Source organism: Anopheles ziemanni, chromosome 2 (assembly GCF_943734765.1).
Source record: "Anopheles ziemanni chromosome 2, idAnoZiCoDA_A2_x.2, whole genome shotgun sequence".
NCBI classification, from domain to species: domain Eukaryota; kingdom Metazoa; phylum Arthropoda; class Insecta; order Diptera; family Culicidae; genus Anopheles; species Anopheles ziemanni.
The window spans coordinates 90,887,540-90,913,536 of record NC_080705.1 but is presented as its reverse complement, the minus strand read 5'-3'; the positions used below and the strand labels follow the sequence as shown (position 1 = coordinate 90,913,536).

The window sequence follows — 25,997 nt, the reverse complement described above, 5'->3', positions numbered from 1 at the left end:
TGAAGAACGCAAATGAAAATCATCACAATGAACAGACAGTAAGTTTCGAAGGCAGAAAACTTCCAATATAAAACCCATTAATTCGATGCTCTAGCAAGCCCAAAGTATAACTTTTTGAGTCAACGCTCCAAGTACCGGGCGAATGATGGGCAGAGATTTAAACTAACGAATAAGGAGAACGAGAAAAAAATGGTGTTGAAGGTATGACGAGATTGTTTAGAGTTTGTTTTACATTTTTGATCATTTTTAATCCTAACCAATGCATAGCGTTTAAATATCAAACTGTATAATCGAACGAATGCAATGTGGGTGTCGGTTTGAAGCGAAAAGAGAGAAAATCGAGACCTAACCAAGTAAGATACTTAAGACTACTGCGCAGAGAGCGGATCTCCGGATAATGCAATTTACAAGGGCCGAAGAACCTAGAAAATCGATTCTTATACACGCTATACTCATATTCAGGTCACAACCTTCACCCTGGATTGCAAGAATGGATCCCTCTCGCCCTCCTTCACTTCCCCAGGCAGCAGCATACACGAATAGAAGGCACACGTTTTTAACATGTTTTTTTTTTGTCGTTCAGGACGGCCTTCTTCGTCCTGGTAAGAAGAAACAATCCTAACCAAACAGATTGTTACTGTCGCTGTTCTTGCACTGGTGTTTCATTTCTAACACTCGACAGTCAACTGGAGACTACGATAGGGAGAGCATTCGTAAACCGCATTAGAACATCCACAGGACATAAAACAAACGAACTGAACAGGAAAAAGAAAAAAACAAAAAAAAATTAAAACGACAAAATAACCACATCCCACAAGCGGGGGAGGAAACTTGTAGAAAAGGTTGCAGAAAAAGACAAAAACACACGCAAACACACGTGCAATGCAAACGTTATAGTAGAAGTTAATAAGCTCACTCACAAAATCTACATTTACGATGGAAAAGGGAATTGAATTTTATAACAAACAAAAACTAATAAAAAATAGCGCAAAAAATTACCGTTTAAGAGGAAAATGAACACAACAACCACTACTGCAAACCGTGCATGGGCCGGAACAACAAGCAAGCGCGCGCGCGAGGAGACATTACGCCGAAGACGCGCACGGATAACGACAAGGAAAACCCGCATGCAGCAGCATACAGCAAATATAAGAAAATCTATACAAAATTACTAACACTACTAAACTACTAAATACTAACGATTATTATGATTACTACACATTCCAAAATCACACAACCATCGTACACGTAACGGCAAAAAGAGTAGAACGAGTTATTAAACACAAACATTGACACGTTAGTGAACAAAAAGTAAATAAATAAACACGCACTGGTACGTTTAAGGCAGAGCATAACGAATAGATTCGATCCACTTCCACTGTGCGAAATTATGATATATTTTTCTATGTTCAACAATCAATTCGTGAGATCAATGAGTGCTATTCATACTCCTTCCATAGGGCAACCACTTCTCACTTTCAATATGTTGATAATGATTTCATAGGTTCATCGTTGATAGTTGATCCGATTCATGAGACACTGGGGAAAAATTTGGGTAAGAATTTACCCAACAAGATCGAATAGTTATTTTTATCAATTAGTACATTCTTCAACAAGAACCTACGCAACACATTCGGAACTACATCAGTTACACCAAAAAGCACACACATACGCATACCACAATGCAAGAAGAAACCCCGAGCAACAACCAACAAATAAAAATGTTGACAGTTTATATAGAAATATATTAGTTAATAATCAATCAACGAGGCAGGCCAAGAACTACACAAATAAAGAAATACAATTACCCCCTAAGAGAGCACGTGGCAGCACATGTTTTATTGTGCGGTTCGGAACCGGAATTCCACAATCCATTTCAAGGATAGCGTTATGGTATGGATTTAGGGGCTGCTTGCCCCATGTGCGTCAATCATAACCCAATCGGCAATCGCACGAATGTTTGTTGTTCAGTTTTTCCCCTTATCCTTTATTGCCCCTAATTAAAAGATAAAAACAAAACACCATGTCAATCCCAACTAATCGATCGAAATCGAAAGAAGCAGAGCAACAGATGCTCTTTAAGCAATGGTTGCTTGGAGATTTAAGCAATGGTTGCTTTTTACTCCCTACCGAATGATGCAACTTATCAGAAATTGAAAATGAAAAAGCAAAATGAAATGCAGATCAGACGATCATTTGTTGGGTCCCTGGGACAAACTATCCTAATCTATCTATCTATCTCGCTCTCTCTCTCTCTCTCTATCTTCCACGTTATCTTTCTCTTACTTACCACACACACACACACGCCTAATCCGATTCTTTATTGAGTAAAATTTAAACAGAAAAATAGAAACAAAACGACCTACAAAACAAATATTGAACCCTGTGCCAATTATTGATAAGAGAAGTTAGAAAATCAAATGACTCTGTCCCAGTGACGAGGGCAGATAGAACCCTATCCTCACATCGCCAAACTGCACCTACACTGCAGCCCAGAGTAATCGTTACGATGGAGGAATACAAGCGATTCCTAAGACGTGCAAAAGACAACAAATTAAGAAGCAAAAAGACGAGGACAGATACAAAAAAAAAAGCTATAGTAAATGCACCTAGCAAGTGAGAAAAGTGAAATCCGTGAGCGTTCTTTGTATACTTCCTTTTTCTGTCCGAACTTTTGTTGACGACATTAACGTTAATATACTTAAAACTAACTAGTACTCATTTTACCCCCAAACACAAACACACACACACACACACACATTAACATTAAGCGTCGGACCCACGGCGAACGATCAACGTCGGGTTCGTAGTTAGTCAGCCAAAGGAAAAAGAAAATGATTCAAACAGGAGAAGGTGGGAAATAGAAACAATCGAAGCATTACGAAACTCAAACGACCCAATGGAGGAAACGGAAATCCAGAAACTGGACACCTCTGAGCTGGTTTGAAGGCTAGGGCCGAAGAGGGCAGAATAAGCCGAAGTTCTAGTTGAAAATAGAAGGACAGAAGGATGAACGGCATCCAATGAGAAGCTGCAATCGCTGCTCGCACGAACAGTTTCTTAAGGTTCTTCAGTTGGTTTTTGTACTCCTTTGGAAATGTCTAAGTATTCAAATAAAGATATTGTACACACAACATACACACACACACACCCAAATGCATACACACACACACACTTGTGAAAGCGGCAGCATCAGCCTAAAAATGCTGCAACTAACGAGTGACAACTAGATCACGAAGTTGAAACAGAACCTAACAAGAAAAATCAACAAAGCAAGAAAACGTAAAACCAACAGCAGAATATTGAAAACAACACTCACACAAAAAACATGTTCTGAAGTCGTTAAGAAAACATACCTGTCTAAGTGGGTTTTCATTGAAGGAAAGAAAAATCTCGCTCGGAGAATGAAAGAAAACGGATAGCACTATAGTGCTTCTATAAGCGGTAAGTTTTGTAAAAAGTTTAAAGCAGAGTGAATGCACTATCAACGTTACTGAATGTGTGTTTGCAATTAGTCACCCTATGACAAAGTTGCATCGTTACGTTACGCACAGAAATCACGTGTACGGCAACGAAGCAGACATTCTTGCAGCATGCGTATAACGATGGCCTCCCTGAGCGTATGTTAGCAAAACAAAGCGACGAGCCGCTTTCGACTCATATATAAGATGCGAAACTTGCGTTTTGAGACCGATTAACTAGCTCGTACTCCATAGGTCACCTTTGCCAGCCTTTGAACAAAGATGAAGAACATCCGGGAAATCACTATGGCGGCTATGCTTGTATTATTGATGGCTACGTCGTACATCTTTGCAGGTTTGCTTAGATATCTTTTGTATGATTTCCAAACTGCACGTTTAACAATTCCGTTTGAATTCACAGCTTGTCCTCCGCCGGAACCGCCAGTTTGCGGAGTGAATGAAGAATTCAAAACCTGTGGAACTGCCTGCCCTGACACTTGCACTACTCAGAATAGAGCTTGCACTAAGCAGTGCGTGGTCGGATGCTTTTGCAAAGAAGGATATGTGCTGCACGAAGGTGAATGCATTCTCAAATGTAACTGTCCAAAGCCTTGCTCCTATTGATGCCAGTTTGCAACTGCCGCATAAGTGTTTTTAAACACCCGGATTTTTTGTACACCCGCGCAAAATGATGATAATAATAAATAAACGCTCATAAATGAAATAATAATGAAAATAGTTAATTACAAAATGAATTCTTGTTAACTGAGATTATGATCTCCAAATATCACATAAGAACTGAATTGCGATCGATTTTATAACAATCAATTTCAATCAATTTGTTGTTCATTTTGCAATGCTAATAGAATTATGTTACTACACGTATCACAATTCCACTTCTTTCAGTACATATACAACAAATCTGCTGACTTAAACATGTAACATAACAGTCTCGCCTAAATTATTGACCCAGGCCCTACGATTTTTTTTAACTTTACCAGTTTCATCATTTACATAAACAGACCATGCATATGGATTCATAATCGATATTTAATTTACCAAAACCTTATAAGAGAGTCCACCACAACCTAGTAAATCCTTCCTTGTGGGGGCTTGACTATCCACCTACACAAAGGGAAAAGTCTAGTAAACCCTTAGCGGACAGGCATGACCGAAGTCGTTCGTTACGACACTTCTGCAAAGAAGATTTAATTTATCAAGTTCCTAAAGTACTTTTAACAATATAACTTTTTGCAACAATTTATTTCCTTCCTTTTTAAGACGGTAGGATGGACCAAAGTTTCGATCACTTCATATTGTAGGGATGAGAGATCTTAAGCTTCCACATTTCTAAATAGTTATTCATTACAATTACAATGTGCAAACCACATAAGGTTACATCCACTTCACAGGAATTTGCATGACCTTTCTTATAAAACATGTAGTAAAGCGTTGCTTTTTTCATTTATGTCTCTCATAAATAAAGACAATCAAGGTGACTCAACGCCAAAGAAATGCTCAACGCAACAATGAACGTGTGAAATATCTTATAGTTGGATAAACAAAGAATAGACACCAACGCCGTGCTCTTATAAAATGACTGATTTCTAACATCACTTTATCAGTAAGCGGTGAACGGCCACAGCTACAACAAACGCATCAAACATAACAAGAACTTTATCATTTCTTGAGAAGCTGACAATCCTACCGAAGATGAAGATCGTGCAAGTTCTCATCTCTACCATCGTGCTGATGATGGTGATGAAGACCGTTTTCGGTGGTAAGTTGCATGAATGGAGCGAACAACTAACTGAATTGTGGATAGTTATAAAATGATTCTATTTCTAGCTTGTCCATACGTTCTACCACCCCCAAATGTGTGCGGTCCCAACGAGGAGTACTCCGAATGCGGTACGGCCTGTGAGGAGACCTGTTCGACTCCACCAACCCAAGCCTGCACGTTGCAATGCGTTCAGGGGTGCTTCTGCAAACCGGGATACGTTCGAGAACACGAAAAAGGTGCCTGCATCCCGAAATGCAAGTGCCCTCCTTGTTACTGAGCAAGAGCTCTAGCCGATACATATAAATTGGAATATCGGTTTGATGAAGAAATAAATAAAAGATTATTATAATCAATACAATAGTATTGTTTAAACTAAGCCTTTTGTTAATTCTTGATTTGATCTAAATTTTGCAATCTACTGCTATCGTTAGATCGTTAGGCTAAATATTATCCAATGACTGTGTACTTGAGAATGAATTTCATTTGAATTAAATATTTCAATGTAAAGACTCCATGCCCGGGGTGTAACAACAACATCTTGAACATGGCTTACGTTTGAAACAAATTGTATGTTTTCAATATTGAAACGGCCATGAAATTGTTTCGAATTAACTACGAGGCTTTAAATGAACAAACTATTGGAAAATACGTTAAACTCAGTTAGAAGCAATCAACCGAATCAACAACCGCAATCCATCAACGTCCGACTAAAAATCACTAGAATAGAAATTGTGCCCGCGTTAGTATCACTTTGTCTGTAAGCGGTGAACGGCCACAGCTACAACAATCGCATCAAACATAACAAGTATTCGATCATTTCTTGAGAAGCTGATAATCCCACCAGAGATGAAGATCGTGCAAGTTCTCATCTCTACCTTTTTGCTAATGATGGTTATGAAGACCGTTTTCGGTGGTAAGTAGCATGGATAGAACAAACCTGTTCTATAGATGGTTATAAAATGATTCTATCTATAGCTTCTCCTTACGTCCAACCACCCCCAAATGAGTGCGATCCCAACGAGGAGTACTCCTATTGCGGTACGGCCTGTGAAGACACCTGTTCGACTCCACCATTCCAACCCTGCACGATGCAATGCGTTTTTGGATGCTTTTGCAAACCGGGATACGTTCGAGAACAGGACAAAGGTGCCTGCATCCCGAAATCCCAGTGCTGAGTTACTGATAACGTGCGTTTGATAAAGAATTAAATAAAAGATTATTACGTGGGAGGACCCAAAAGTAACGGGAATCGGGTTGTAGGGAGACGAGGGGGAAAAGGGGATCGGGTTCAATATTTTTGTTTTAAAGCTTAACATGTTCTTGATCAGTATGCAAAGTTTAGTTTCTGTAAGTGCATCCGCTAGTCTTTGAGAATTTTTTCAGTATAACGGTTTTAGTGTTTTCGGCGATTTTGTGAGATGGCCAAGTGAAACCTCGTTCTGGGCTCCCCACAGCTTCAAAACCGGACAAAAATGTTTCAAGAATGAACAACCTTGTTCAGAATGTGTTCTTCCAGGATGGAAAAATCGGCATCATGCCATTTTCGGTCAAAAACTGCCTCACGGACAGCGCTTTGTGGGCAGGTGCGTTGTCGTGGTCTCAGTTCCGTGGAAGAACCAGTCTCGCCACGGATTCGTCGTTTTCGTCCAGCTGTTTTCCCTCAAAATCTTCAAATCTGCCTGGTGGATTTTTTAGTTTATCCTCCATCCTGGATAAACAAATGCTGAACAAGATTGTTGATTTTTAAAACATTTTCGTCCGCTTTTGAAGCTGTGGGGAGCCCAGAACGAGGTTTCACTTGGCCATCTCACAAAATCGCCGAAAACACTAAAACCGTTATACTGAAAAAATTCTCAAAGACTAGCGGATGCACTTACAGAAACTAAACTTTGCATACTGATCAAGAACATGTTAAGCTTTTAAAAAAAAATATTGAACCCGATCCCCTTTTCCCCCTCGTCTCCCTACAGCCCGATTCCCGTTACTTTTGGGTCCCCCCACGTATAATTATTCCAATATTATAGTTTAAACTAAGCATTTTCTTTACCGTTGATCAATGACTAACTCAATTTGCAAGTTGTTTGAGTATTTTGCAATCTACTGCTATTGTTAGTTCGTTAGGCCGAAAGATTATCCAATGACTGTGTGCTTGAGAATGAATTTCATTTGAATTGAATATTTCAATGTAAAGAATATTTCATGCCCGGAGGGAAACAATAACAACATCTTGAACATGGTTTACGTTTGAAACAAATTGTATCTAAATATTGAAACAACCGTGAAAATGTGTCGAATTAACTGCGAAGCTTTAAATAAACTCGTGGAAAATACGTTAAACTCAGTTAGAAGCGATCAGCCGAATCAACAACAGCAATCCATTCAACGTTCGACAAAAGTTCACCGGAATGAAAATCGTGTCCGCGCTAGTAGCAACCATCGTCCTGGCGATGATTGTTCCATCAGTTTTCTCTGGTATGTACACCCAAGCGCCGAAAATACTAAGTCTTATAATACCTACAACTGGGGTGACTTACTTTTCCAGTGTGTCCTACGGTCCCCATAACGCCAGAAATGTGCGGACCGCATGAAGAATTCTCCACCTGTGGCACAGGCTGTGAAGCAACCTGTTCGAAGGCTCCGAGGGATACAGTTTGCACAATGGAGGAGTGTTGTACAGGATGCTACTGTTTGCCAGGTTACATTCGCACAGACGAACATGGTCCATGTGTCCTGGAATCAATGTGCTAATAAAGTGCATAACTAAAATGGTGATTAAAATGTCTCAAATCAACCATTACGATAGTTTTGCAACGAATCTGCTTGGATAGCACAACACGATACAGAAGACTTCAATCACTTTGGGTCGGAGGTAAATGTTCCTCGTTGAATAAAGAAATCAGCGCTTCATTCAATTACACTGAGACTATCATTTACCAATCGATGTATGAAATTTATATTTTAAAAATAATGTCACCACTTACAAATTCCAAATGGAATCGATCAAAAATGGCAATATTAGCATGAAGTATGAACGAGTTTTCATCATTAGCATACTTTCGTCATTGGTATTGTGTAATAATATGTTAAATTCCCCACACCGATTATTTATCTGCAGGGTACAGTTACAGTTACAGTTACAGAGAACATATGTTACAGGAGAGTATGGAACAAAGTTCCAGTTTTGCTTATTTCAAAATATTTCCATTAGTTACAATGCCAACGCAGAACCTTAAAAACGCGTGTTTACAAATCCTTAATCGACCGTACAATTACCAACACCTGGCGAGCCAAATTACTTAGGGGGTTTGTAAGAATACACTTTTACGATTGTTTTACCTACTTACCATATCAGTTAGTTGCAATCAAGTGTCGAACCAGGAACCACTTGAATAACTTTCTGTGAAAAATAAAATAGCGATGAAAATCGTCATAGCACTAATCTCAACAATCGTTCTAACAGTGAACGTAAAGTCTGTTTTCAGTGGTAAGCTGGCCCACAATCTATGAAAGAAACTACCCTTCCATAGGATATCTATAGAATTGAGTTTCTTTTGACTCGGTCATAGCTCCAGCTTCGTGTGGTCCTAACGAGCAATACTTCAACTGTGGTACCGCCTGCGAAGCCGACTGCAATAGTTACCCATTCGAGGCCTGCACACTAGAGTGCATTCCGGGTTGTTTTTGCTTACCGGGATACATTCGCGAAAAACCACAGGGTGCCTGCATTCCGAAGTGGCAATGCGTTCATGGGAAGTGATATGAACGACAATGTGTCCTGAAATTCCCGTGCTATGAAATGGAAATGGTAAATCCTATACATAATTGTATTCACATATGGTGATAAATAAAGGGAATGAAACCATGTTGAACTACTATTAACGGTTTTTTTTTATAACAAGTATGGTATATTCCTATCAACAAGGAAAACACCTGTAATCACTTCAGTTTCTGTAAAAAGATCATCGAAGCTAAATTGCTATTAACGTACGGAGTTAGCGAATGCAATCAACCGAACCAATGGGCCGCCATGCAATCTCTTGTCCAGGGCGTCTGACAGACCCAGCACCACTCGAAACCACAGCCCGAACGAGTGCATACCATGTGCATGCAGCCCCCATCTCGTTCCGTTGCCGTGCGACACTGGGGGCACGGTTTGGTCGTTACCTTGATCGCAATCTTCGTCGCCTCGTCCCAGCGAGCTTCCGAGGCGCGGGCCAGATCGATCGCATATCCATGCTCACCACCGGCGTTGAGCTGCGTTGGCGTTTCCAAACACTCTCCCAGGTGGTACCCTTGCAAGCAACTTCGACAGAACACGTACTAAAACGGAAAACGAAGAACCACATTTGGTTATCTAACAAAAAGCTTTTTTCCAATTGTACGTAATACTTACACCACAACCACTCTGGCACTGAATCCGACGGCATTCGGGATCAACCAGCAGCCCCATACCGCATCCGGGCTGCGGGCACAAAACTCCCCCGTTCTTCAGCACAAACTCTTCGGTTGCAAAGCGTTGATAGCGATCGTACTGATCTTTGCTAAGCAGCTTGAAGTGATGCACGTCCTCGATGAAGGAATTCTCGCAACCAGCCGGACAGCGAAGCGTGTACCCTCCGGTCGGATGTTCAACGAATTGCCGTTCGAGCAAACGCGTCACACAGTACTGGCGGAAGCAATCCAGGCAAGTTACGTGGCCAGCTTCACACGGGAAGACTAGAATGGTTTCACTGTAGGGTATAGTGTAAATGATAAATCCTTTTAAAATGTACACCACTTTGGATTGCTCCGAGTTTTACCTCACATCGGTACACGCGATACAGGGGATGTTTTTGTGATTGGTTTTTATGAGGTTTAATGGCGCAGCGAAGTCTTTCTCTCCCCCGGAAGAATGTTCCGCACATTTGAAGTAAAATTCCGTAAATGGAGGCTCACCTTCGTTGTTTTCCTGCAGACGGAAAGAAGCCAGTTTAGTTAAAGATCGCTAAAAACGAAACGTAAAACTGTTTATAAACACTTACCACACAGGGAACTTCGAAATTTTCACAATGTCCGGTAATACGCTTCCGTTTCAGCACATCATCCCAACAGGTTGGATCCCGGTGGACAGTAAACGCCCCGCTACTGCAAATTCCGCAACGTACCCTCAGCTTTCCCGTGCAAACCTTCTCACACTGCGAACAGTAAACGAAAAAGTGAGCCTTTCTACGCATGGTAGGGTCATCACTAGGCCGCGGTGATCCGGTGTTCCGTTCATCCACCTCCGTAAGCTCGACCATCGTCTCCGACAGCGGTTTGGAAGCATGTTCTTCAGCTGCTGCATCTTCCGAAATCGTCTCGTTAAAGGCTTGTTTCGACGTTTTCTTCTGCGGTTGCTGTTGCCTTGTTTTAACAACATGTATTATTGATTGCTGACCGAGGTCGCATTCCTACAGGTGGTAGATAAATAGAAACAAATGAAAATACGTGACGTAATGCGACACTGTACATCATTCACTCACACTGATGGTCGTTGAATCAGACAATTCGCGGCCAGCAAAAATTATCTTTAGCTCTTGCGGTTCGAGACCAAGCTTCGGTGCCACCATTTCCTTTACATCTTTGATGTCCATATGCGGCTCCAAGTCGACAGCCAGAGTGTTCCCCGTGTTAGTCTTCACGTACACGCTGAGCGAGTTGGAAATTTTCTTCCTACCGAACGAAAAGATCGCTAACATGCTGCTGATAAGTTCCCGTATGAAGCCAAACAAATCGAACATCACTAGCCACCAATCGTCCCGAGGGACAATTGAAGCAGAAAATTGCGTTGCAAGCACAAAGAACTGATAGTAATCGCAAAACACTTGGGTCAAGTTGGTTTGTTATTGTTTTGTCGGCGCAATGGAATCTGTCAACCGCCGAGCAAACAGCTGATCGAATGAAATGTCAAAATGACAGAGTTGAAAAACAAAGATCCTTTCCGGTAATTTTCAAACAATTGCCGTTAAACTTATTGAGTACTTCTTAATGTTACTATGGTTTTATAATTGTGAAATAGGTAAACTATGAAGTAAACACAGGCTCATTGTATTGTATTGAAAATTACATCAGGAATATAATCATTTTTTTAGTATGAAAAAAAATGAATTGTAGGTGCAAATTTCACCACAAGTAAAAGAAACATTGTTGAAAAGAAACACGATTTCTTATGGATTTATATATTATGACTCAAAACAAAGCCACTATTACATTCCTAAAATATGATGTTATATTTACAATTATTCGTGTAAAATCTCTTGATGCTCTTAGATGCCTCTATGAAAAACTGTAATTTGCCTTATCGCAACGTGGAATTGGTATGAATGAATGTTTAACCCGTTCATGTTGAATCTACCGCTATCATAGCTATCATCCAGCAATTCCCAACAACTCTACCTCAAACCCCAACCGACTGCTTTGGGCAGTTTTTTTTATCCTTGTATACTGAACCGACGACAACGGCAGTCTTTTTTGTTGCGTCCCACGTGTCTGTAGAAATCGTATACTACCACCACTCTCCTTACATGCCTCTCTGTGCAATACTGTAACAACTTTCCCGCCGTAGGAAACAGTACTGGGCCGACGGTAGGACATGGTGTGCCATAATAAATCGATATACTTTCGCTACACCCAATCCTCCACGGCGACCGTAATGTATGCCCACAGTCATAAAGGACTCTCACGCTATCTTTCTTGTCATTCTCTCTCTATTCCGGACCACAGTATAGGACCTCGACGAGGAGAGTACGCTGATAGTTAATGTATTTGGCACCATCGGATCGACAACAGCCACCGTCATCATCGCCGCGAATCGCTGTCCCCGCCACAAACACGCTCCTGTTTGGCATTTTCCTTCCGAATGTTCCCCGTTTCCACGGCTCGACGCTTCGCAACTGGTTGCTGGCTGGCCGCCAGGGGGAGGAAAATTTCGGCAGAGACGCCCAACTTCGCACCCGACGTGGTCGTGGTCGAGTCTGCCGTCGTTGTTCGCCACCTGTGTGCAATATCCGACCGCAGAGTGATGGAATGCCTCGCACACTCATACATACACACAAACATCTCCTCCTTGCCCGATGTCATGTCGTTTTCCGGCCATCGGAAAAGTGGCAGAAAACGATCGATGAACGAGCTTCCCTGGGCAGTGGTAGAAAGGCTCACACAGGGCAATGTGAACGGCACATCAAATGTGTACGCACATGATTATGTGTTGGATGGTTTCACGATATTTTTCCCCGCACGATTTTTCCTTCCATTTATGTGTCCCTATCTCTTACACACTTTCTATTTTAGCCCATCCAAACTCTCCTACAGAGCAGTATGTGGTTGACATTTTCTTTTATTTGAATTTTCCTTACTCAAAATAGTACATACCTCACCCAAACTCCCAATGGAAGTATAAAGCAAAAAAAAACATTCAAAAATATGGCTTTTCCGCGAGGACGCATCCCCCGGGACACCAACCGCCAGCAGCAACGGATGGAGAAAATAATTAATTGCACCGTAAGGACACAAACTGACGAGACTGATGTGCGCCACAATCACCTATGATCACAATTGAAGCAATAATTGATCTCAAAAAACCCTGTATCGATTTAATCTACGCTGACATGTTTGAATTGTGCACAAAACTTAAAGTTTTCCTGCAGTTTATTCTTTTACAAATTACTACGAGCATTACACACCAACCAAAATCCAGTAACGTTTGAGAACCAGAACTTCAAATCAACTCTGGGGTAAACAATAACATAAATAAGACTGAGATAATAATTTTGATATTTTAATTAAATAATACTTTCTAATGTGTCTACTAAATATATCGAATCAGAAGAAACAACAGTTTATGCTTAAAGAACAAATAAAACATCCATTTTGTTTCAAGCACTAAGCAAACTCTCCAAGTCGGCGCCATTGCAAACGCCTTCGGTGAACGAAAATGCGGCACGCGAGGATCGTAACATGACTGTTTCCCACTCCCATCAGACTATTTTCCTCGTTGAAAAGGCGCCAACACTGTGTGTATGGAGAATCGGTACATCGGAATATCCCGGGGCGTGCGGAATATAAGCGCGTGCGTTTGTGTGTTTGAACAGAATCTGACGAAAAGAGCATTGCTTGCCAAAGTGGGCTTCCATGTCCGAGCAGAAGCGAGGAAGGAAACATTGTTCACACAAGCTAACAAAGATCCGGCACCATTTAAAAAAAACCTACCGGACTCCGTCCATTAGATTCCGGCGCATTTTCTTTTCGATTTGGGCTAGCTTAGCCCAAGAAAGGGCAACATCGTACAGAAAACAAAAACACACAGAAAGGGAAAAAGATATACAGGGGGGCTAGGGATTTCCCGGTCACTTTCCCGGGGACCATGTGTCCCTGGTGGATAGGACATTGATTAATTTACTTTCATTGCTCGAGGGATGAGTTGATTGGAAACTGATTTCCGTCCCCTTGGCGCACCCTTTGTCAGAAAAACAAAATAACAACACACACACATATTGCAATCGATTGATAGCGATTTGACCGCAATGTGGCAAACCGGGGGCCGCAACGTGGAGCCAGAGAAACCTTACACCGCGAAGCGGCGGTGACAGATTGCTGTTTTTCCGGTGGCTGTAAGCTAATGTAATGCGATATACAGTTCAGCAGAGACAGCAAGGGATGAAGGAATAGACGGGAGATCAAAACCTAACCACGAAGTAAATGATGCTAAAGGACAATTGGAGTTTTCAAATAAAATTGTGGAGATAAAGCAAAGGAATTAAGCCTGATAGTAAAAATCATTTAACAGGGTTTTTGGCAGCATTTAAGGAGTTAGTAAAAACTTTTATTTAAGTGTCTAACTTTTCTAGAAGATTCACAGCTACTCGTTGATTCATTTTCTGAAATTTTATGTCTTGTTTTATTGTATTTATACGATCATATGATTCGATCAAGAAACTGGATTATTTCGACCATTAATCTGTAGAGAGCCAACTCATAATATGTTCTTCTATCTTATGTTTACTGCTTCTCTTTCCAACCACCATAAAGTTATCATTTTAATGTCCATCCGGACGAGTTGTGAAACTTTCAAAAGAGTTTAATCATTTCGCATCCGATCAGCCCAGATTCAAATCCCATTTCTATCTCGATCACATCTCACTGCACTCTCCTACGCATACAGACATAGCGATACAGGAAGGACTTGAACTCCGAAAGTGCGCTTCTAACCGCCTACGATGCTAGGCAGACGGCCGGCTGCGATGCACCCCGCAACACCTCACGGGGAGAAGTTCTCGACACTCGGACGTCGGGGTTTTCCCCATACGAAACGCACACTTCTTCTGCGCGAGCAAAACCGCGCGCCAACGCGAAAATCCCTGGTTGGTCGAACGCTCTCGCGCTCACAAGACTCGAGTCATCGAGTCGAACGTACACAGGCACACGTTGCCATTTCCGCCCGAAAGCGTACTTCCGAGACGAGGCTGCCGTTGTTTTCGTGCAGTTCGCACGGCAAAAGGCGGCCGACAGCCAGTCAGTCAGTTCTGGTTCTTGCGCGATAACCGACGCGAATGTGTGTCCACCAACGGTGGTAACAACCAAAGTGGAAGCTAGAATACGCGAATGCGTCGGAAGCGAGGTTCGAATCATAGACGAATTTTGGTAAAAGCCATACACGACACAAGTTTGAAACTAAAAAGTAAAATATTACGGTGAACTGTGCCCCAAAGAAAGGTGAACGATATTCCTGTGTTAAAATATGATCTTCGAAGAGCTCTTCGATAAATGGAACAACCTAACCTACGAAACATCGTATTACCTTTCGAAAATAGTCCTTCATACAACGGCGGGAAAATCCTACCGTTCCGTTGAAAGTACTAACTCCCCAAAGTATTGATCAAGTGTTAGTTGGTAGAGTATGGTCGAACTAAACCCGGCCAAAAGAAAAAAGCACACATTCGCTAAAGGGGGAGAAAAATGCAACTGGCGAATCCATTTGCACTAGGCGGAAAAACAGGGCAAGTAACCACGCTAAGGAAGGCTTTCACATCGATTCGTGGTGCGCATTTTTCCTCCGCCAGGCAAGCATTTTCCGACCAAGCGAAGGCAGACACACACTCACACAGGCGCGAGCGCGCCGCCGCCACCGCGGCCCAGGACAAGCAACCGAAACCTGGGCGGAAGCGTGGAAAATCTTTTGGAAGAAAATTGATTTTTAGCCTTATCAGCGTCCGCCAGTGGGAAAGTCCGGATGTGCTCGCACTCGCTCTTATGAGCTTCGGTCTCCCTTGCTCGCATAGCGTTCTCTCGCGAGCGCGCTTTCTCTTATTACAAGCTTCACTGATTCTATTATCAAAATAGGAAAAAATAATACAGAGCTTCTATCAAATTTCGACACCCAAGGGGTGAGAAAAGTTCCACTATTCCTTTGTGAAACATACTCGTTTAGAATTTGAAGTATTCTGTCACTGATATTCACAAGAAATCCCTCAAAATCAAGCCATATGCGTCACACACTTGGGCTCGATGGCACTTTAAAAAGAAACAACACAACTCCTTCAACAAATCCGACCTTCCTTGTTTGTCCTGCTCATTGCTTTGACATCGAATTAGTTCGCAAATTATGAATGGGGAAAAAAACGCATAGGCAGCCGTGTGTGAGTAAGCGCTGCACATAATAACTTTCCCATAATCGATAAACTTTTCCCCTTTAGAGGGGTGAAACTCTCCCAGGGAAGGGGGTTGTTGCTCCCGGGGTGGAGAGCCGTCCTGCAAAAGGGAGGCGTCGTCGTCAACGGGATTGAGCCGGAAACCCTTTTTTTGCATCCCGCTCGCAACTCACCTTTGTTTCCATTTTTTTCCCCCATCATCGGGAAAACGTGCCGATGTGGTTTGCGTGAGCAGCATGCCATAACATCCGATCGGAGAGCCTGGCGCTTACATGTAAGTGTGCCTAAGTGTGGGTGCAGCTCCGGCGTACGGGAAAAGTTTTCGGCAGCCGAACACGAAACTAGGCGTCTCCATCGATGGGAAGGTCAGTTCGGTGTTCGCGTTTGCGACCACGAAGCTCGACACGACGCAAGGAAAATCGGAGGTTCAAATCGGTTTCCCAGCGAGCATCCCTTTTTGTGCCAGTTCTGTCAGTAACAGGGGTCGTGAGTGCAGGTTAAAAATTGAAAATGTGTTTATAATGAAGTTTTTGGCATGTAATCTTACAAGTTAGTATAAAGTGAAAAACCTAGAAAAGTGTCAGTTCATACCAAATAAAATTGTCAATGCATATCTAAATCCGTTCAGTTCATACATTGTCCTTGATAAGGACGAAACGAAGCTTGTATGGGCTTACCAAAGGTGCCCCTTTTTTCTCATGTTCGGTGAAACTTTATGAAAACTGTAATCACTGAACAATGAAAACAGAGATTACATATTGTTTGCTACGTTAAATAACTTTTTATCACATAACAATAATCCAACAGTTAAATGCATTAGTTTCACACAAGTTGACAAGTAAAGGAATGCAGCAAAGTTTCATAGTGTGTTAATAAGGAAAAAGTAAAATAGAAAAGTGAAAGTGAGTGTTTGAGTAACTTTTAAGAAATTATGAAAACGCAATAAAAAAAAGGGTGTGTTGTGAAGAAAATGCCGTGCGATGAGCAAAAGGGTTTCAAATAGTGTGGCGATGTGATTGAAAAAGTAGAACCGCACGCGCATCCTGCGCTTCCTCTTCGGGACATCGGATACCGAAAGATGGTATTCCATTATCACGGCGCACTATCGGCCATCCTGCACCCTTAGAAAGAACGATCCCAACCCCAGAAGGCGCCATGTTTCGCGTACGTTCCAAGCTGTCATCGATTCCAAAAATAGTTCATAATTGGTTTAGTGGAAGCGTATAAGAATAGCCTCCACTCGGTGGTGGAGGAAAGCAACCTACGTCATCGTCAGTGTCAACGCGAGTAGGGGGTGGGGTGAAATTGCGCCACCGGCTGTGACATTGTTGTTCGATCGTCGTCGGGAAGATCATGGATTGCTGTAGCAGCAGCAGCTACATGGACTACAGGCACCACTCGATGAACAGTAACTTCTGCTACCCGTACTCGCCGAACATGCTGCGCAGTGCGTCCTCGTACCCTTTGGCCGGCCCCGGTATGCCCGGTTCCGCCCGGTACGGTGCCTCAGGGGACTATCGGTCGATGGCGTTGGGATACGGTGGCGCATCGGGAGGCTACGATGGGTACGACAAATACTATGGCGGTGGAGGAGGTGGTGGCGGTGGCGGTGGTGGGTATCACCATCCAGCGGCGTCGGCCTATCCGTCCGGTTACTACGGTAACTATCCGTCACCGGCCTACCGGGAGTATGGAGGGTATGGTGGTGGACACTATTACCACCAGTCACAGTCACCATACGCTCGATCCGGTGGACCCTCGGCTTACGGTGGCGGAACATCATCCGGATCCGGATACCTGCCGTACGGTGCCCGCCACTATCCTTCTTCATCCCCGCTGGGGCATCCTTTCGGGCGGGAGTCGTACTATCACGCCCAGCATAGCCGGGATCCGCTTCACCATCAGCCTCAGTATTCGAGCTTCGCTAGCTACGGCAGCCTGCCACCGTACCATCGTAACGGGGCTACTCCGGAACATCCCTCCATCGGAGCGAAATCTCAGCACCATCAGCAGCAACCTTATCCGGTCCATCAGAACTTCCCCGGGAGCCAGCACGAACGAGGAATTGCTGGAGTCGAGAGCACCAATGGTGTATCGACCAGTCAAAGTGGTGACAGTCCATCCTCCGCTTCGGTGTTTAATGCTCCCAACGGGTACTCACCGAGTCCTACGGATTACACGCTACCATCGTCCTACTCTGCCTCGGAAGACAGTCCTTCACAGCATCCTCTCGGGCCGTCCTCGGATGGTGGAGCACCATGCACGGACGACGGTAGCGGTGAGCATCGTCCATCCTCTGGGACGCCCGCACCACCATCTCAGCCGCCCATGCTCAGCAACGCAACAGGTATGTGTACACACCACAGCGACAGCCGAACCCGGGAGTTCGGTTCTCGTTTCGAGAACTTTTTATTACAGCCGAGCGCGCGCGTGGAAAACCTCATTCTCTCACACACATACCTAGACGAAACATAAGTATATAGACCACAACGCCACAGTCTCATCCTGGTAGAAAGGGAGAGGAGCTGAACAGTTTACCGTGCGTTATCATGGTAACCGTTGACAACCGGCGCGACTACTAGGATCAACTCGACAGGAACTTTGCCATTCCGTTATGTGAAGTGCTTTTTCTCCTTGTGCTGCATGTATTCGTGAGGGAAGCGAAACCAATGTGCCTTCGAAATGGGGTGAGCGAGAAACATTTCGCTCGTTTGACAGCTTCACCCCCCCACGAGACGCCATCCATGTTGGGGCCGCTTGGGAGGTGAATACGGCTGTGTTGGATATGGTGTGCTATCACAAAATCGATAGCATTACTCCCATTCCGCCGAAAAAAAAAGAAAACAATGCGAAGGGTAGTAAATAAGCACACAGCACCGCTGGAACAACGGGTGGCGATCGAATGTGCGACTATGTGTGACTATGAGAAGGCGCGTGAATAAATGATCCCCTGTGTAAGAGAGGCTTGACAAGGCGGCAGGTCTATGTAGTAGTTTCCGCTGGATGTGGGCACCTTTTGGGGAACGCATGGGTTGGGTGGGCCAAAAAAAAAACAGGAAAACAAACTAACGCGTGCATAGAGAACAGGCCCTGCTCGCCCACATTCCAACACGCGAATCCAATCCATACTTACAACGGAACTCACACTACCATTGCACCAGGATCCGCACCAGGCGAAGCGAACCCCGGGCGTACCATGGGATCCCCAACTTCGCGGATGTCCTTCCCCCGGCAGGATGGGGGCCTGTTTTTGTTTTGCAGTTCCATTCTACGCCACTGACAGCCAGCGGCGGTAATGACAGTGCCTTCTGTACCTGCTGCAGCGAGGAAGCACCTACTTTGTGTTGGCCAGCGAGCAGCTAGGTACCGCTGAGGGAGGTTCATTTTCCGGAAAAAATCAATAGGCAACACAGCAACGCCAACACAGTGAAACCAAAAACGCCAGGCGGTACCGATGAAAAGTCGGATATGTTTGTGCTAGAATTTGAGGTATTATTCAATTTGTTTTTCGCCTTTTTTCCCAAAACACTCGCCGACTCTAAAGCGTATGGGGTATGAAGCCGTACGGCACGGTACAATGTTAGCCGGACATGGACAATTAGATTATGATTTACCTGGCAGTCGCTTCCCGGGCAAGGGGTTTTTACTACTGCCAGGAGTCCTGATCGATTTCGCGTTTGCAACACATATTGATTTTTGACATGTAACCTAGACTTCTGGAGTTAGGTAGTGATCTTCTAGTAAAGCGGTCATGTTCGCTGATCTTTTAGCTATAGCTATACTTTATTTCTTGTTGACGCTAAACTGGATAAGGTTTGGTAGCATGATTTTTAACCATGAAAAGACACATTTTATGTACCTAAAATACAGAAAGGACGCGTATCCGATCTGAGGCTGAAGATCTCCTTGGAGTTCACAGAGAACGCAAAAAAGGAATGAGTGAAGGTTGCCTTATGTACTGACTAAACACACCAACGCCGTACTCGCCCCACAGTCCCGGCCTTGCCCGTTCCCAAAAGGCTCGCCATACGCCACCCCTTTGTTTTCTTTTCCCTATTGCTAATGTAACTCTTTTTGCTCCCTTGCTTTTTTTCTCTCACGCATCACACACGAAATGCCGGCAATCGCAGGAGAGTTTCCGCTCGACCCAAAGGACACCCGGATGCGAAAGCCCAAGGAACGCAAGTTGCAACGGACGTACGGAGCAGGAGGAGCACCAGGCAGTGGCGACGGTGGTGGGGGAAGTGGCCGCCCAAGCCGAAACAGTAGCCCGAGCGCCTCGAACGGGGTGAGCCGGAGTGGTCCAGCGTCGGAGAGGATAAAATCACTGGATGCACTTACGGTAAGTATATGCGACGTACGTAAATAAGAAGGGATGCAATTTTTCTGCATTTTCTCTAGAGTTTTTACCATTTTTTTTTTTTTGTTCTTTTCCTACAACGTTCTGCCCGGTGGCACGTTCTTCTTTTGTAAAATAAATGCTCTAGAGAAGGTCGGTGTCCCGGCCAAATATCGATATATTTCCATCATTTCGAGTCCAGAGTGTATTGCATTGAAAGAGAGATTGCCAGATAATTTGAAATTTACTACAAGAAATATAAAGTGAACCATTTTTTCACATGGAAGTGAGATACAGTAGTTCACTTTTTCCTTACAATCTTTGTTTGGGTAAGTTGAACTGCTTGTACAGAGGAATTAAAAACAAACTATATAAGAACGTCCAAATTGATTCAAAAAGTTAAGAATGTACTTAATTAAAAAGCAAAAGAACAAAATTCAGTTTCGACACAGTTTCTCAAACACTTGTGATACTGAAGCGCTCCCAAAAACCAAAATGCTAAATCAATCAAATTTCGCATGCTTGTCGATCGACGCCAGTTCCAGCCCATCCCAGACATCGTCTACCGGCCCGCCGCTCGGGTCGATTAATGTTGCGCCCGGAGTTGTCGTTCATCGATAGTCGCCAACAGCAGCATATGATCGATTAAACGCTCCCTAAACTTTACCTCAAGGATTTCCGCCGAATAAATGAGCCGTCAAGGGCGGGAAGAAAGGGGAAACGGGACGAATCGTATGACGGAAAAAAAAGAAAACCTATGTGCACACCCATACCGACAATCGAGCCACAGTGGAATTCGCACAACATTGGCGTTGAAGGCGCGCGGAGAACACGAACTCGTTTCGCGACGGAACGACTCCTTCCATCGCTACTTTAAACAGAGCAATGGAGTTTGGGAGGAAAGAAGCGTGGACAGTTTCTATCACTGTATGTGGTTTATACTCGATTCGATGTCGATGTGCAGGTATGTGCCATCCCACCAGCCCCACATGGAGTGGCCGGAAGTGCATTCCTTATGTACCGCAACCATTTGGGGCCGGTGGTCCACCCTTCCACAGTCTTTTGAGGTGGAGGGAGCGCGTTGAAAGACGGTTTCAATGTTAAAACAATGCCGGCCGAAGCTTCCATGACAACGCGGGGGCTACGTCGTTGGCACGAACACTACAATGTGCTTTACATAGACGCACATTGCCGCCGCCGCCGCCGCCGCCGGTGGAAGAAAGCGAACAAATCCTTTACCATGTTTCCCGCCTTTCGAGGAAAAGTGAAGTGAACCACCGCCACTCGCCCACTCTCCACCGAAGCACACAGACACAAGCACACGGTATCGCCAGCAGGATCCGAATCATGTATCGATCCTGCGCAGTAAAAATGGGCCAACCATGCCTCCCGCGCGCTCGGGAAAAAGGACATTCCGTGGGTTGGCGGAACGCTGACGCCGTTCGAGTGGAGAGTGTGCGACCATCCCCGACTGCGGACCAAAGACTGGACCGTGCGAATCCATCGCGAAACGCCTGGCCTATGTGAGCCGTTTTTGTATTTCTTTTTTTGACTTTTCCATTTTTCAAGGCGTGCAAGCCCGGATCGCAGGGGCTGGAGCAAAGGGGAGTGAATGGAAAAAAAACAGGGCAGCACCCCCCCACGTCGGTGACAGTAAGCACCTTCCAATCCGGCACACTTTCCAGCTCGACCAGCGCCGCGGGATCCGCCGATCCCGTTCGATGCGGCCTTTCGCTGCACCACGGCTCGATCGATTGAGCAGACTGCGGGCGTCGGTTTTCCGAAATGGTCCGACCTGGCTCCATCACCACCCAACGCTAGCCCAGCGAACACGAACACTCGCGCCTTTCGCATCCGTGCAGTGCATTGGCCGCTTCGCCGACATTCTAGCGACTGTATTTCGCGAAACGCCTGCGAACCAGGATCTTATGAGTCCTCCAAGTGTGGCTCGCTGGGTGGAGATGTGAAATGTCATCTCTACATTTGTTTGGAAGGGCTTCGATCGATCGCTGGTGCTCGTGGGCGGACGATTGTTCGTTGCTACTGGCAAAGAGCATATTCCCGGAGACGCACCAAATACGAGTGAATGCTTCAAAGAACTGTTGTATTGATCTGGAATTAAGTTTTGGAAAAGACTTGTTTTACTATTTGAAGGGTATGTTTACGATTTAATTATGTTCCACCTACATTCCAATATTCATTATTTTCCAAACAAAGCCTAGAATTGTCTGATACCAGTACCAGTTCAGTACCATTAACTTTCTTTTATCTCATTTTTGGATGAAACGTTGTTTGATGTAAAACAAATATTAAGGCTACTACAACTTAAAATAACGTTATCAATGAAATATTTTAAACGCAACGAAAACTATGCTAAGGACACGTTACTGACCGGAGAAGGAACATAACCAGCTGAAAGATGGTGGAGAGAGGAGCGCAAGGTGGGAGAGTTCGCGGAAATGGCAGAAAAATAAATAAACTGAAATAGGAATATGGAAAACGAGCGTCACGAAGAGAAAGGCAAACATGCGAGAGAGCGTAACAAAGATTATGCTCATTTTCCGACCTCGACCGAAAAAAACGACAGGCACCCGATGGTGATCACTTTCCATGGCGTTTGCATTGCTCTCTCGAATGATACATTTTCCTGCCCCATACAGTTTTCCTTTCCTGGCACCCATCTGTTTTGTTTGTATACAAAACCCTGTGGCAAGTTTGCATTGGCTGTGCGTTTCAGAAAAAACACTTGTTGCTCTGCTTGCCTGTGTTGGTCCTCGCAGGCTAAGCTGAGAGCTTGTATGAGTGTGTGGAAAAATTATCTTGGAAAACATACTGGGTTGCTTCTTGCTCGTAGAAGGGTTTACATTTTTTACATTGTTGAATTATTTTTATATGTTTTGAAAATTTTAATTTTTGATGTCACACACTTTTTCCTTCATTTTAGAATCTCTGTTGGCCGGAAGGTGATCAGTTTCCAACGCGAATGCGCAAGCAATCTAGCGCAAACGGCTCTAGGACAAAAGATCCTAACAACGGAAAAAAGGTTTGTAGAAATAATATTTCAAAAATATTGATAATCAACGCGCTAAATGGTGTTTTAAAAATTGTGTTTAAAATCGACATGTCTTGCAGGAAAACAACGAACTAGACTCCCCCTCGTCCACGGCATCCACCAGCCCTCGGGGAGCCGTCAGTTCCGGTAGGCGCACGAAAAAGCAAACGGCCAACGGCAAACAGTCAGCCAAGGAAACGAGAGCGGCGTCGGAAGGTAAAGATAAACCGACACCGAACGGAGCTATTACATCGACGCCTCCGGTGGAAAATAAGGTATGGAGTGGCCAACACTTCCAGCGATTTCAAATCAACGGGTTTTAATACGAAGAAACTTTACTTTACAGAATGTTACGCCACTTCCCGGCTTCCAGCAAGCGTTCGGCTCGACAGAGATTGGAAAGTTTTCCGAGGTGTTCTTCAACAGCAGCCCGTCGCCAGCAGACCACAGCCCCTCGCAGCATCATCCTATGCACCATCAAGAGGAGGAGCACCACCAGGACCAGCAGAGTCCACATCCGACCCAGCACGGCCTCGGAAGGCATCGACAGCAGCAGCAGCTTCTTGCTATGGAGGCCCTCAGTGCGTACGAATCCGACGTTGATACGCTCAGTCCACAGCCTTGGGATCCGACACGTGCGGGCCCGAGGGGACCGGGCGAGCCGTACGAGGGGCCCGGTACCGGATACAATCTGCAGATCGGGACCTCCTTCCATCCGGCATTCTACGAGTCATCGTCCTACTCCGACCATGCCGTAGACTCGCCTTTGGGCAACTACTTTAGCGAGATGACGTGTAGCGAGTTTGTGAACTGAACGAACACGATCGGTTCCAGGCCACCACGGAAAACATTTCCATTTCCTCCCGAAACCAGACCTAATCAAGCACACACACATTGCCAAAGGCAACCGTGGAAAGGTGGCTGAACAGGTTCAAGAGAAGAATGGGTTAATTATTAACAAGTTAAAAGTATGGATGATTAAACACAATTTTTAAAATGAAACTACAGAGTGAAATGATGAAAGCCAAAGTTAGTTAAATCATACGTGAAACAATTACTATAAGACATCGTTTATCGTTTGTAAATACGAAACCACGCGCAAGGGAAGAGGTATTTTAATATGGAGACAGTAAAATTCCAGTTGAAAAATATCCAGTGTCCAATGAAACAATATCCGAGCTAATAAGCGAATCTCAACCAGCTGTAGCTATAAAAATAGTATCATTACCAATTGGAGTCCTCTCAATGTATCGAATCTATGGTTCATTACCAACACCAATCAGGTGACGGCAGTTTTGATCCACCACCACTGAATCATATTTTCCTTCTTTTAAAAAGCACAACGATCGATCAAGGCTATACTTGCGCGTCATTCGGAGAGGAAATCTAAACATGACCCATTTGCCAATTACATTAGTGCTGTTCATAGCTGTGTCCACTCAAACGCCCCCCTTTGTCGATAGGTTATTTAAATGTCTTCGATGATCGGTGGTGCAAAGGATGTATGACACATGGAAGGAAAACGCAAGGAAACGGTTTTAATTAATAATTCCTGCATCTCGGCTGAGCCTCGATGGTGAGAAGCTAAACACGACATAAGAATAAAGCAAAAAAAAGTAGCTGGGCATGAGCAGGAAAAACCAATTTCAAACACCCAACCGAATTCACGACAAATGAAAAACTAAATGGTGCCTTAACGACAAGTCAACTTACGTCTACAAAAATAAAGTAAAATCAAATCAAAGTGGTGCAGGCATAGTTTTAGTTGGTAGGACAATTAAGTTTAGTTGAGTAGTGTTTTATACACTGAGTAGAGTATTCCATCTTCTTGACAGAAAGTTCCATTTTTTCCACAAAAAAAACCGTTCACTTCCGTTCATTGGAACGTTCTTCCGTTCAGTGGTTTGTTCAGGTGTGGGCAAACAAAATCTACAACATTATCGAGACTGGTTTGTCTACATAAACTGATTTTAACACGTTTCAATATCGATGAAAAAATTTCAACACACAACCAAAAAACCATATTTGGAGTAAATTTGGCCGACAGAAGTTTACCTGTACTGAGCGTTAAGGAATCTCATTCGAAGACGAAAGAAGCTAGGTATGAACAAGAAATGATACGGAATGGATGCATCTAGTGTTGTAAAGGTTTCGGTCGAGTGAAAGAGTTATTTAGAATTCTGAAAAGGAAGTGATCTGTAGCATTCTTACATAGGTAAAAGGTATTAGCTATTTTATAGATACACACAAACGGTGAAAAACGGGGATAAAAATCAAAATGCTGAACCCGAAAAAACCCCACTGTTTGAGTACGATCAATGAGCATATACGAATACCTAAAAAGAAACAAAAAAATACATTAACAAAAATTTAAAACATTAAAAACATTAGCGTAGACAACGGAAACGAAGGAAACTGATGGCCAACATTTGTCTAAACGATGAATTTACGATCAATACTATAAAACAAATTTAAACCAACAAAACGGAAACCGTATCCGATAATGCTACATTTATAAAACAAATTTTAAATCTTTGTAAATTGATAGTGTAATGTTGTGTGCAAAAGGGTATCGAACAAAGGAACATCCAGATTCATTAGAAGAACAGGCATTCCAATTCAGAGACATAAATAAAAACATTTTTCTATGTGATACATGCTAAACACTCAACGTTCAACCTTCCCGGTGGTACCCGTA

General features: G+C 43.7%; 2 protein-coding genes across 2 annotated transcripts; one reads left to right on the top strand and one right to left on the bottom strand.

Annotated features, from left to right (window-relative positions):
• Positions 1-9,135: 9,135 nt before the first annotated feature.
• Positions 9,136-11,083, bottom strand: LOC131288345 (E3 ubiquitin-protein ligase parkin). Its single transcript, XM_058317472.1, has 5 exons — positions 10,746-11,083; positions 10,266-10,673; positions 10,044-10,192; positions 9,638-9,974; positions 9,136-9,564 (listed from the first exon to the last, which is right to left on the bottom strand). The coding sequence occupies exons 1-5, from the start codon at positions 11,001-11,003 to the stop codon at positions 9,250-9,252; spliced, it is 1,467 nt and encodes a 488-aa protein (XP_058173455.1). The 5' UTR covers positions 11,004-11,083; the 3' UTR covers positions 9,136-9,249.
• A 6,178-nt stretch (positions 11,084-17,261) lies between these two features.
• Positions 17,262-24,113, top strand: LOC131294721 (AT-rich interactive domain-containing protein 1A-like). The gene is made up of 5 exons (XM_058322766.1): positions 17,262-18,255; positions 20,039-20,250; positions 23,192-23,290; positions 23,380-23,574; positions 23,646-24,113. The coding sequence occupies exons 1-5, from the start codon at positions 17,262-17,264 to the stop codon at positions 24,111-24,113; spliced, it is 1,968 nt and encodes a 655-aa protein (XP_058178749.1).
• Positions 24,114-25,997: the final 1,884 nt, after the last annotated feature.